General features: G+C 43.5%; 1 protein-coding gene across 1 annotated transcript; it reads left to right on the top strand.

The window, feature by feature from the left end:
- On the top strand, window positions 13,126-14,343 carry LOC109819419. The gene has a single exon (XM_020385140.1). It carries the CDS (start codon window positions 13,126-13,128, stop codon window positions 14,341-14,343), a length of 1,218 nt encoding a protein of 405 aa, XP_020240729.1.

The following is a 14,645-nucleotide window of genomic DNA, read 5'->3' on the forward strand; positions in this document are numbered from 1 at the left end:
CTATATAGGGGAAATTGCTTCTAGCCCCAATTTCCTAACAACTATTTCGCCCTCTCCCAAGACTTTTTCAACGCTATCAAAAACCCCCAAATTAAACACATTATTTTCTGAGCCCCCAAAACACAAAACCTAAGAGTTTAAAATATGTGAAAGCCATAATACTCTTTTTTTCTCTCTTTTTTTCATGATCCAACAGAAAGAATCAAGAACTAGAATCTATATAGGGGAAATTGCTTCTAGCCCCAATTTCCTAACAACTATTTCGCCCTCTCCCAAGACTTTTTCAACGCTATCAAAAACCCCCAAATTAAACACATTATTTTCTGAGCCCCCAAAACACAAAACCTAAGAGTTTAAAATATGTGAAAGCCATAATACTCTTTTTTTCTCTCTTTTTTTCATGATCCAACAGAAAGAATCAAGAACTAGAATCCCTAAGCCCCCGCCAGCGCGGGCTTCTATTGGCACATTCATCTTTTGCCCGCTGGACAACTCACAACTTCCACACCATATCCACCGCCGGCGAGTGCACCTCAGGCAAAGTCTTTGTCTATGACTTGGCCCCATTCTTCAACAAGGAGTTGATTGACAACTGCCCCATCCTAAACCCCCGGAGCTCCCGCTGCGACGCCCTCTCCAACGGTGGCTTCGGACTGAGCGCCACCATCGACCTTGCCGGAGTCGTCCCCTCAGACCTCCTCCCATCTTGGCTCTCCACCGACCAGTTCGCCATCGAGATCATCTACCACCTCCGCATGCTCTCCTACCCATGCCTAACCCTGAACCCTAGCGCCACCACCGTCTTCAACATCTCCTTCTACGTCGGCCTCGCCGTCGGCAAGCACCTCTGGTCCACAACCTCCACCTCCGACGAGCGCGATTGAGCATGCGCGGAGCTTCTGGGATTTTTGAAGGTTACGGGTTGGTTGTGGAGGTTACGAGTTGGTTGTGGAGGTTACGTGTTGGTTGTGAAGTTTACGGGTTGGTTGTGAAGGATACACGTTGGTTGTGGAGGTTACAAGTTGGTTGTGGAGGTTACGTGTTGGTTGTGGAGGTTATGGGTTGGTTGTGAAGGATATGTGTTGGTTGTGAAGGTTACGGGTTAGTTGTTAAGGTTACGGGTTGGTTGTTAAGAATAAGCGTTGGTTGTGAAGATTACGCATTGGTTATGAAGTTAACCTTCATAATCAACACAATCAACTCTGTAATCTTTCATTCTCAGTGTTTAATATTACAGGCAGTGGCCATGGGTTTTATGTACCTGTACATTTCTCATAAATATGCGAACATAGTGAAGCAACAACGGGAACCCACACCCACACGGTCTTTTCTAACATGGTGTTTGTAGTGAAGACATGCAATGTTGCTTTTGGTAAGTTGTATGGCGAATAATTCACGTTGTAAGCGCTCCTAGCAATGTTGTTGTTGTAATTTGTTAGATGAAAATAGCAGATAATGTCGGTGATTGCGCCATACTTTAATGCTTAATTTGTTTTTGATGCACCTGGTATGTGATTGACTGTGATTTGTTTAGCTTATAGTTTTCAAGATATTATGATCAAAGAGTGATGTTATATCTTTGGGGAAATTGCTTCCAAGCCCCAATTTCCTTTCAAGTATTCTGCCTACCCTTAACACATAATCTTCATAATTAATCTGTAACCTTAACAATCAACCCGTAACCTTAACAATCAACATGTAACATTCACAACTAACCCGTAACATTCACAACCAACCCGTAACATTCACAACCAACACATAATCTCCACAAACCAACCCGTAATCTGTTGGCCTCTTTGTTTTGATGATGTTTAACAAATAATTTATCACTAATGTTGTTTGTCTAGTATTTGTGTTTTGTATCTATTCTAGATAAACAACGAGTTGGAGGATGGATGGAATTGCGCATTCACGATCATATCCAATGGAGGTTGGCGGAATTGTGGAGTGAAGCCTATGAAATTTAAATTGAAGATCCAAGTTCTAGCTTCATCCGTAATTATACCAAGTTGAGCTACATCGAAGATCAATCAAGCTTGGGTATATTTGGTTTAGATTTTATATTATGTGTGTTAGTACTTTAAGCTCAATCATATATACACACACATAATTGGTTTTTATATATATAGTTATATATATACACAAGTTTTGGTTTATGGACTTAACAATCATTGTATACATATTTTATTAAGTCTATAAAATCATTTCATAGGGTTTTAAAACATTGTTTATGTCAAAACATCAAATTTCATGTATATCACATTTTCATGTTTTGGACACACTTGCAAAATACATGAGTTTTCATAAATGGGAAACTTAAGTTGAGAAATTCTTTTTCTAACATGTTCAATTTAATGTTTATAAATATTTCCCAAAGTTTTATAAATTTTAGAATTAATTTGTTATGTTTAATTGAATTTACAAAATCAAGTTTTTAATTACCTCATGTTCGTGCACATGTTCGTGCATGTTTTTACAAAACTGATGCGTTTTCACAATTGGGAAATGCGATTTGAAATTTTTTTTTATTTACATGTTTATCATCATATATACAAACATTTTCCCAAGTTTTACTATTTTTGGAGTTGTTTTGTTATTTTCAATTGAATTTACAAAACCGTATTTTCTGCATTTTTTTTTCAGAAACTGTATATCTGTGTTCAAACTATTATTTCTCTCAACTGGGAAATGATATTTCAGAAATTCTTTCTCTAACATATTTATCTACATGTCTAAAACCTTTTCTCAAAATTTCATGATTTTTGGAGTTGATTTACTATTTTTAATTGATTTTACAAAGTCAGATACGTAAAATTCCAGAATCTGTCAAAAACAGAAACTGTCTGTAAACAGTACGGTCGACCGCACTGTAGCACGGTCGATCGTTGTTACTGTAGCATACGACCATTGCACAGTAACGGTAACTTCTGTTTTTTGGTTTTTTAGTGGGTTTTTGAGATTTTTTTGTGTTGTTTTCTTCTACCCTATATATACCCCTTTGCTATAACTATTTTAGACACGCAAGAGAATGGTTTAAAAGATTTTAACAAGAGTTTAAGTATTGTTTAAGTTTATTTAAGAAGATTTTAAGTATTTGAGAGTTTGAGTTTGTGAAATCAATTTCACAAGAGCTTGAGGAGATCGTCTATTGGTGAGAGTTTGAGTTTGTGAAATCAATTTCACAAGAGCTTGAGGAGATCGTCTATTGGTGCTTGAGCATCCAACCATCCTCCCTCTACCTCTTGATCTATTGAGAAGTTTTCTAAACTCTATTTCTAGTTCTTTTATATATATTTAATTATCATTGTTATTAAGTTAGAATTATATTGAGTTTAGTTGATTTTATTTTACTTATTGTTACACACACCCACTTGAGCTTATAGTATTTACATATATAGTATAATTAGGGTTGTGAGGGTTTGTAACATTGAGTTGTGCTTTAATTGAGTTCTCGCCTTGTATTAGAGAACAAATCAAGGGTTTGTAACATTGAGTTGTGCTTTAATTGAGTTCTCGCCTTGTATTAGAGAACAAATCATTTATTGTTATTTGAGAGTGTTGTAGGAGTTCTCGCCTTGTATTAGAGAACAAATCATTTATTGTTATTTGAGAGTGTTGTAGAGTTTTCGGTTAGTTAGAAAACCGAGTGTGAGTGATTGTGGACGTTGATCGGTGAACGTTGAAAACCGACATTGTGAGTATTTGTGAACGTTGTTTGGTGAGCGTTGAAAACTGACATTGTGAGGTGTAAACGTTGTTCGGGTGAGCGTAGAAAACCCGGTTGTGATAGTGGATTTTTCCCCGGGAGTGGGGAGCGGAGATGTAGGACGGAAGGTCCGAACTCCGTGATCATTTTGTGTGTTTGAGTTTGCTTTAGCGCACTTACTCTTATGTTTATATTTCTTGTCGTCATTGTCCATTGCTCACTATTTATATCATCCACTATCTTGTTTATTTTGTTTACCCTTGTGTATATCACTTATCCTAGCTAATATATCTTATTGTATTTCATTCTTGCTAGGATATTCTGTTAATAGTTTTAATTGGCATATAATCAGATTATATTAGCATAAGACCCTAATCACCCCCCCCCTCTAGGGTCTAACATAATCTCCACAACAACGCGTAACCTCCACAACCAACTTGTAACTTTCACAACCAACCCGTAACATTCACAACCAACTCATAATCTCCACAAACCAACCCGTAACCTCCACAACAACGCGTAACCTCCACAACCAACTTGTAACTTTCACAACCAACCCGTTCTTGATTCCTAATTTTACACGAGTGAAGTAGAGCCTATAACCCCAAAAAACCCCAAATTAAAATTGTTGATTATAATAATTGTTCTTCTAAAATAGATCAGACCTCAAATATCAGAAAATAAACAAATGAATTGAATATTTTACCTCAATCTCAAGAAATGCGTTAGAATAGAATTACATTGGCACAATCAAATTATAATGAGACAAAAATTCAACCTTTGTCCGCGAAAAAAATGAAAAAGCATCTTGAGAAATCGTAGGTAATCTAAATTCATACATACCATTTTTCATAAAAGAACTGGTTTCTTATTCTTGACAAAGACGCCGACAATAATTCGAAAAAAATGGCGAAGTGAAATTACCCAGGAACGAACGGACTCGAGGACCCCTCAACGGGGAAGTCCACGACGCCCTCAGAAAGAAACTGTCGATGCAAGCTCGCCTTCGCACCTGCCACGTCGCGTGCCCTGAGCTCGTCCAAATCAACTCCTTTGAGCAGCAAGCCTCTCTTGAGCTTTAGCGACGCTGGTAAAGAACCATCAGGTGAGGCCACTGCCGTTGGATCATGAAAAAAAGAGAGAGAAAAAAAAGATATTATGATCTTCACATATTTTAAACTCTTGGGTTTTGTATTTTAGGGCTCTGAAAATAATGAGTTTACTTTTGAGGGTTTTGAGAGCGTTGAAAAAGTCTTGTGAGAAAGTGTAATAGTTAGGAAATTGAGGGCTAGAAGCAAATAGAAGTTCGAAACTGTGTAATTAATTCAAATTGAGCTGGCAACCTGCACCAGAAGGAAGCACGTACATGTGGAAGGTCTCAATTGGTGCATGCAGCTGGAAGAAAGAGTCAGCGGCAATATTTTGTTGACCCCCCGACCCCAAGTGGCCAAGTTTCATCTCATGATGACACGCTGTTTTTGATAGGATGCATGAAACTTGATACACCCGCCGCCATCCGCGTATAATGCTTTGTTAAGTTCGACTTTTCTACCTACCTACTGTTACCTCTATACATATACATACTCATTTTTATACGCGCCGCCTCCTCCTCCTCTTCTTATATACATATATATATACTAGTGTACGTCTTGTGTAAAGCACGATCTTCTCTTTTTTTTTAATCGCTACAGTAATTTTATTTTTTTAATTGCTACATTTTTTTTAAACGTTGCAGCAATATGTTTTTTGTAAATGCTACAGTACAACTTTCTACTACAATAATATTTTTAAAATGTTATAGTAATATTTTTAAATAATACTATAATCTCCCGCATACGTTGCAGTAATATTTTTTTTAAAATACTAATAGCATTTACTTTAGCGTCCGCCCATTGTTTGTTACATAGGAATATATATATATATATATATATATTAATCGCACATTCATATCAAGCGATCGACATCTCTCTCTAATAACCGACTGGGATCAATGCATCCCACCAATTAATGGCTGCTCCCGATCTGTTCGTCCCTCCATTCTCGGCGCCCTCTTCTTCTGCTTCTCCACTCTCGTCGTCGTCTACCCATCCTCTGCTTGCGACCCTGTCGACCGCTCGGCCTCCTGGCTGTCAAGTCCAGCATCCACTTCCGACCCGTCGGGCCTCCTCAGCACGTGGGATGCTCCGCCGACGTCGACTGCTGCAAGTGGGACGCGTCGCCTGCGATCCCCTCCACCGGCCGCGTGTTCACCTCACCCGCCCCGGCCTCGGTGACGGCCCGACGGCTTCCCTCTCGACACCTCCATGTCGGGCACCATCTCTCCCTCCATCGGCAACCTTACCACCTCCGTGTCCTTGATCTCAGCAACCTCAAGGAGCTCGCCGGCCCCATCCCTTCTTCCCTCTCCCGCCTCTCCAGCCTAACCGTTCTCCTCCCTCGACACCACAACCTCACCCGGCCCTCTTCCTCCTGGCTCTCGGCAACCTTGTTCGCCTTCGGAAGCTCTATCCCCTCGGCTCCAACCAGCTCTCCGGCCCTATCCCTTCCGCATCTTCTCTCTCGCTCGCCTCCTTAGTCGAGCTGGGCCTGTCCGGGTAACGGGCTTCCGGTTCCATCCCCTCCTCAATTTCGGGCGGCTTTAAAAGGCTGCGAAAGGATTTGATCTCAACGCCAACCAAACTCAGCGGCAGCATACCTCCGACGTCGGGGTGCTCGGTCGGCTGACATACTCGACTTCTCCAGCTAATCACTCTCTCTGGCCAGCATCCCCAGCTCCATCGGCGGCCTCACCGGCGCTCAACAACTGCTATCTCAACCAGAACCAGCTCTCCGGGAGCATCCCGTCTTCAGTATCGGGCATGGCCTCCCTCCAACTCCTCGTCTTGTCCGATAACAGGTTATCCGGAAGCTTACCGGACTCAATTGGCAGCATGCGCTGTTGGTTATTCTTTCTTACGGCCAGTAACACAATCACAGAGAGAAAACAAGAGAATTAAAAGAGGAAAAGAACAGGGGAGATTTTTTTTTTTTTTTTGTGATGCTTAACTTCCGCATCATTTTCTGGTTTTCTTATTATATAAGCAAATACAAAATCATAACTGCACCACTAACATTACAGGCCGCGTTTTCTAAAAATAAAACTAACCACATAAACTTTACTTAAATAACTGCTACCCTATTTTTAGCCACACACTGGACTAAAACTGACAGCCTAATTACGGACTCAAACAAAAACCAAGTTTGCTAAAATTAAACAAATCAACTACTGGACAGGACCCTCTAACAACAAGATTAACTCATCAATCTCCTCCTTAAGCTTGTTGTTCTCTACTGATGATCCGCACACCAATCCTTTCTCTCATCTCCAAGAACTTCATCCTTGCTAGCGACTTTGTCAGAATATCAGCATGCTGATCTTCTGTGCAAACATGCTGAATTTCAATCATTCCTGATTCAACACAATCTCTAATGTAGTGGAATCGGGTATCGATGTGTTTGCTCCTCTCATGATGAACTGAATTCTTGCTCAATGCAATTGCGGACTGATTATCAATCTTCAGAACCACTTTCTTAACCTTGGTCTTTAACAAATCTGCCAACAATCGTCCCAGCCACACTCCTTGACACGCTGCTGCACAGGCAGCGATATACTCTGCTTCACAGGAAGATAACGCAACAACTTTCTGTTTTTGCGAACACCAGCTAACCGGGCTTGACCCAAGGAAGAAAATTACCCCTGTCGTGCTCTTCCGGTCATCTGTATCACCGGCCAGATCACTATCAGAGTAACCGGTCAGCTCAAGCTTCCTTCCTTTTTCTCATAAACACAACCGAGATTTAAGGTTCCTTTCACGTACCGCAATATGTGCTTCACTGCAGTCATGTGCTCCATTGTAGGCTTCTCCATGTATCTACTCACCATGCCGACAGAGAATGCCAAATCTGGGCGCGTGTGCAGTAGATATCTTAAACTGCCAACAATACTTCGGTACAGAGTTGTGTCTACAGGTGGACTTGTGCTTTCCTTGCTCAGTTTCAGACGAGGTTCCATCGGGATTTGTGAAGGGTTGCAATCTTTCATGCCGCATTTGTCTAACACCTTTGTTGCATATGCGGACTGGTTGAGTGTGATCTTCTTAGAACTCTGACAAACTTCAATTCCCAAATAGTAGCTGAGTAACCCAAGGTCGCTCATACTAAACATCTTCTTCATCTGAGATTTGAACTTGTTTATATCTTGGATACACTCTCCAGTGATGATTAGATCATCCACGTAAACTCCAACTATCAAATTCCCTTTTCCTTGGTTTCTCTTGTACACGGCATGCTCTAATGAACACCTCTCAAAACCGAGTGTTTTCAATGACTTGTCCAGTTTTGAATTCCAAGCTCTAGGTGCTTGTCGCAAGCCGTACAGTGCCTTGTGTAGTTTTAATACCTTGTGCTCTTCTCCTTTTACTTCAAAACCCGGCGGTTGAATAACATACACTTCTTCTTCCAAATCCCCGTTGAGGAAGGCTGACTTTACATCCATATGATGCACCTCCCATCCTTCATGTGCTGCAATAGAGATCAGCAAACGTACCGTCTCTAGCCGAGCAACAGGGGCAAAAACTTCATCAAAGTCTACGCCTTGTCGCTGAACGTACCCCTTTGCCACTATTCTCGCCTTGTGCTTCACTATTCTGCCTTGAGTGTCCTTCTTTAACTTGTAAACCCACTTTAGACCTATAGGTTTGTGACTGTTGGGTACTGGAACGAGCTTCCATGTTTCATTCTTTCGAATAGAGGAAATCTCTTCCTCCATTGCTCTTCTCCACATCGGATCTGCCTTTGCTTCTTCGAAATTCGACGGCTCCTCTTCTCCTAGTAAGCACAAACCCGAATACTCCAGTTCTATTGGGATGGTTCTATAGTAAAGGCTTTTGATGTCACGCGTACCCCGTGGTCCTTCTAATGAACTCTCATCAGGTGTCGTAGGCTGCTGTACTTCGGTTGAGGCTGAACCATCAAAAGTTTCATCTGGAGTGTGTGGTGTACTTGAATCAGGGGCTCTGGATCTCGTGCTTGTCACAGGTGTTAGGTGCTGGTCTTGCTCATTAGGTACGGAATGAAACGGGTCTGAGAAATCTGCTGCATCAGAGTCGCGTTCCCCTAACTCGTCTCCTTGCCTTGTCGTGTCGGATGAACTCGGAACAGAAAAATAATGAACTGTAAACGAGTCTCCAACCGGTTGTGTCTCTGCCACTGGGTTTCTGCTCCATTCCCACTTCTTCTCCTCCTCGAATACTGCATCTCGTGTCACCACAACTCGTCTTGACGCTGGATCGAACATCCGATAGCCTTTCGTATTCATATCATAACCAATGAACACCATTTGCTTGCTACGATCAGCCAACTTAGAAAGGTGCGGTTTCACCACTTTTACATGTGCAAGGCATCCGAAGATACGAAGATGATCGACATTTGGCTTGCGGTCATAGTATGCTTCATAGGGAGTTTTGCCGACAACACTCTTTGTTGGTGCTCTATTTAAGAGATATACGGCAGTTGATACCGCTTCTCCCCAAAATTCGCCTGGGACTCCCATGCTTTTCAACAAGCTCCTTGCCGTGCCGACCACCGTCTGATTTCTTCGTTCAACAACTCCGTTCTGCTGAGGAGAGTAAGGCGCCGTGAGATAATGCTTAATTCCCAACCGCTCACAGTAGGTCTTGAACTCATTTGAGGTGAATTCGCCGCCACGATCCGTGCGCAAAGCTTTCAGCTTACTGTTTTTCTCCATTTCGGCTGCAGCTTTCACCTTCTTAAATGCCTCAAATGCTTCGTCTTTGTTTCGGATCAGTACCTGCCACATGAATCTTGTACAATCGTCAACCAACAGTAGGAAATAGCGCTTGCCTCCATGTGTGGCAGGAGTTATTGGCCCGCACAAGTCTCCATGCCACAGTTCAAGAGGTGATTTTGCTCGAAATTTTGCCACTGCTGGAAATGGATTTCGGTGTTGTTTTCCAATCAAACAACCATCACAGATGCGGTCCTCATGCTCGATTATGGGCAAGCCACGCACCATCTGTTTCTGACTTAGAAGCTTCAAGGCATGAAAGTTCACATGCCTATATCTTGCATGCCATCGCCACGCTTCTTCTTTGCTCCTTACCAGAAAACATTCGGGTAGGGCTGGTGCTATGTTAAACACATACAACCTGTTGCTTGACCTGTTCACTTTTGCTAGTAGCCTTTGTGATCTGTCCAAAATAGTCATAACTCCTCCTTCAACCATAACCTTGCATCCGTTCTCATCTAACTGACCAATGCTTATAATGTTGCTCTTCAACATCGGGATGTAGTAGACATTAGTAAGTATTCGATGTTCACCTGTGAAGCCTTCAAACAAAACCGAACCTCTTCCTTGTATTTCTACAGCCGAGCCATCCCCAAATTTGACTGACCCTTTAATGGTCGTGTCAATTTCAGCAAATTTTTCGATACAACCGGTCATGTGGTTACTTGCGCCGGTATCTAAATACCAAGCCTTCTCTCGGGTGCTTTTAATCTTTGGCACCACCTTGTCTTCGTGAAGTAACACATGCTCGTTCTGTATTGCGTGGCTGAGAACACAAGTTTCGGCCATCAACAGTGCCGGTTCATCTTCGGTTTGCATTGTAACAAGGTTGGCTCTTTCTCTTCGGTTTGGTTTGGGACACTCTTTTGCAAAGTGACCATATTCATTACAATTGAAACACTTAACCCTGGATTTGTCGAAGTTACGTGGCTTTCGGTCTTCGTTATTGCGTTCACCATTTCCCCGACCTCCACCATAACCACGCCCACGACCACGTCCTCTCCCGTGACGTCCTCCTCTGTTATTGCTGCTGGAACCTTCATCTCTCTTTGCCTTTGGGATTCTTGCCTCCCACTCGGCCTGGGTAAAGAGTAACTGTTCTCCACTGCCCTTTGAGTGCAGTCGCCCTTTAAGCCCTTCTTCAAAGGTTCTGAGGCGGCCGATTGCTTCTGAGACCGACATGTTCTCAGTATCGCCAAACTGCTCAATCGTTCCGATAATTTGGAGAAATTTATCTGGAACTGCACTGAACAGTTTTTCAACAACTTCGCTGTCGTCGAGCTTCATGCCCAGTGAGCGGATCTCACCCACCAGCGTGGTAAGCTTCATTGCAAAGCCGTTTATTGTCTCTGAATCCTCCATGTGTAACTTGTTCAGTTGCCGTTTCAGCACCTGTACGCGTGCCTTCTTGACGCGATCTTCACCAACCCGCATCTCCCTGAGTGCGTCCCAAGCCTCCTTTGCCGTCTGCTTCTCCGCGATTGCCATCATCACGTCATCTGGCACGGCTTGGGAAATGGCTACCATGGCGCCTTGATCTTTGTCGTCGTCTGTGTCTCCACCTTCGATCACTGACCATACTCCTAGCGAACGCAAGATTATCTTCATCTTGACAGCCCATATGCCGTAGTTCGTTTCGCTTAACGTTGGATAATGGATCGAGATTGAGGCTCCTCTTGCCGTCGGTTTGAACACTTCAAGTGTCTTTGATTGATCTCCTACATCACTGGTCATTGCTTTGACAACACGGGCTCTGATACCAAATGTTGGTTATTCTTTCTTACGGCCAGTAACACAATCACAGAGAGAAAACAAGAGAATTAAAAGAGGAAAAGAACAGGGGAGATTTTTTTTTTTTTTGTGATGCTTAACTTCCGCATCATTTTCTGGTTTTCTTATTATATAAGCAAATACAAAATCATAACTGCACCACTAACATTACAGCCCACGTTTTCTAAAAATAAAACTAACCACATAAACTTTACTTAAATAACTGCTACCCTATTTTTAGCCACACACTGGACTAAAACTGACAGCCTAATTACGGACTCAAACAAAAACCAAGTTTGCTAAAATTAAACAAATCAACTACTGGACAGGACCCTCTAACAACAAGATTAACTCATCAATCAAGTTTGCTAAAATTAAACAAATCAACTACTGGACAGGACCCTCTAACAACAAGATTAACTCATCAATTAGCCTCCAGCGCTTCTACCTGAGCAACAACCGCATCTCGGGAGAGATACCCAGCTCAATCGGACAGCTGGTCAACGCCACTGATTTCGTCCTCGATAACAACCGCTTGTCCGGGAAAATCCCCACGGCCATCGGCCGCATGTCCAGCCTGATGGTCCTGGACCTGTCCAGCAACAACCTGGCGAAAATCCCCACGGCCATCGGCCGCATGTCCAGCCTGATGGTCCTGGACCTGTCCAGCAACAACCTGGCCGGCCCCATCCCGGTCCAGATATCTCAGCTCACGGGCCTCCAGTATCTCCACCTTTCGTTCAACCCCGCCCTCAACCTGCGCAGCCCGCCAAGCTTCCTCGGCAAAATAAATTCTCTCTTCCAGCTCGGCCTGGCTGATACCGGGATCGTGGGCGTGCTCCCTCGCTGGCTCGCATCCACCGCCATCTCGACTCTCGACCTCTCTAGCAACAAACTCGTCGGCAAGATGCCGGCTTGGATCGGCAACATGACCAACCTCTCCAACTTAAATCTATCCAACAACGCGCTCGAATCAGCGGTCCCAGAAGAGTTCGTGAATCTGACACTGCTCCTCGCCGTGGATCTGCACGCCAACAAATTCACCGGCCCAAGAAGACCAGCGATCCGCTAGGCCATTACGACTCCATAGACCTCTCGAGGAACATGTTCACCGGGGGCGTCGACGGAGACATGGGAGGGCTGCCGGCAATGGACTCGCTCACGGCGTTCGATGTGTCTCACAACCCCTTATTAGGAGGGAAGATACCAAAGTCCATGGGGAGCCTGCAAAACCTGGCAGTGGTGAGAATGGCCGGGGACGGGCTGACGGGGACGATACCTGCGGGGGTGCTGAACATACCGTCACTTACGGTGTTCGACGTGTCATACAACAGATTGCGTGGGATGATCCCGGCGCACAATGCGAGCCTTAGAGCAAGTCCAGCAAGCTCCCAGTTAGGAGTCCTAGTCATCAAGCTCTCAAGAGCTCTCAAGCATTTTGGTATAAAAAATTATAAAAATAGGCCTTGGGAGCATCTCCTTATTTTATGGAGCTCCAACAAGCTCCTAGTTAGGAGCTCCAACAATATCAAAAAAACCCCTCTTCTATTTTAATATTTTACCCATTACTTTTACTTCGAGGGAGCGCACACGGTCTTCGAGGCAACCCACGGTCTTCGAGGGAGCGCACACGGTCTTCGAGGTAACCCACGGCTTTCGAGGGAACGCACACGGTCTTCGAGGTAACCCGCGGTCTTCGATGTTGGGCACGAAGTTCGAGGTATCGCAAACTTTGACCGTCATCCGACTGATGCCTATAAAATTCGACGGCTTCTCTCCTCAACCCATCATCTTCCAGAATAAAATGTCTAGCTCATCTAGCTCTAGCGATGATGAAATGATGAAGAAGTTCTTTCTTATGGGAGCTGTTGTCGTTGAGGAAGAAGAACAAGAGAAATGTTCAACTTCAGTTCAACACAAACGACGTATCGTGCTCCATCGAAACCGACTGGAAGGCCACAATCGGTTATTCCAAGATTATTTTGCTGACGCACCAACCTATCCTCTTTATTATTTTCGTCAAAGGTTCAGAATGAGGCGTTCGTTATTCCTTCGAATCCACGACGCAGTCGTCGAACATGACAAGTATTTCGTCCAAAAGAGGGATGGTGCTGGACAGTTAGGACTATCTAGTCTTCAAAAGATTACTGCAGCTATGCGGATGCTCGCATATGGAGCATCCGCTGACGCCGTTGACGACTACGTTCGGATCGGTAAAAGTACGTCGCTTGAGAGCGTGAAGAGGTTCGTTCGATCGATTATCAACATCTTTGGGGAGGAATACCTTCGTTCACCGACTAATGAAGACGTTGCACGCCTGCTCGAGGAGGGTTCACAACGAGGTTTTCCTGGTATGCTTGGGAGCATTGACTGCATGCACTGGGTATGGAAGAACTGTCCAACCGCCTGGCAAGGTATGTATACTGGGCATTTTCATGAACCTACAATTATTTTGGAGGCCGTAGCTAGCAAAGATCTTTGGATATGGCATGCTTTCTTTGGACTGCTGGGGTCTCACAATGACCTCAACGTGCTACATCGTTCTCCGGTTTTCGCACAACTTGCGGAGGGAAGAGCTTCACCGTGCAACTATACTGTTAATGGCCACGAGTACAATATGGGATACTATCTCGCCGACGGGATTTACCCAGAGTGGTCCACATTAGTGAAGACTATTCCAGCACCGCGAGGAAACAAGCATAAATACTTTGCTCAACAACAAGAGAGCGCAAGAAAAGATGTTGAGCGAGCTTTTGGCGTGTTGCAAGCTCGATTTGCGATTGTTCGTGGACCAGGACGTTTCTGGCAACCTAGTGTGCTGAAAGACATCATGACAGCTTGCATCATAATGCATAACATGATCGTTGAAGATGAACGAGATTGTCAATTGGACAACAACTTCGACTTTAATGATTCGATACCAGTCGTTGAACCTTCTCATGTGCAGACGGTGCCTCTAACTGAGTTCATCCAAAATCATCATCGGATCAGGAACACGCAAACACACAAATCACTTTTGTGATCGTTAACTGAGTTCATCCAAAATCATCATCGGATTAGGAACACGCAAACACACAAATCACTAAAGAATGATTTGATCGAGCATCTGTGGCAGCTCAAGGAATCGAACGACGAGGATTAAGTTTCTTTATGTCTAATGTAATTTCAGCAAAGAAGTTCGAGTTGTTGTACTACGCCAATTTTCTTTTCAATGAAGTAGTTGTTTTCATTAAATGCCAAATTTTTCAACTTCAAGTAGAATCGTAAATCTAATACAAGATAATTAGGAAGAGCTAATTAGGATGCGTTGCGAGTACAATCATA

The sequence above is a fragment of the Asparagus officinalis genome, chromosome 8 (assembly GCF_001876935.1).
Source record: "Asparagus officinalis chromosome 8, Aspof.V1, whole genome shotgun sequence".
NCBI classification, from domain to species: domain Eukaryota; kingdom Viridiplantae; phylum Streptophyta; class Magnoliopsida; order Asparagales; family Asparagaceae; genus Asparagus; species Asparagus officinalis.

Coding starts and splice junctions, on each gene's coding strand:
- LOC109819419 (XM_020385140.1), top strand. CDS start 13,126: ATGTCTAGCTCATCTAGCTCTAGCGATGATGAAATGATGAAGAAGTTC.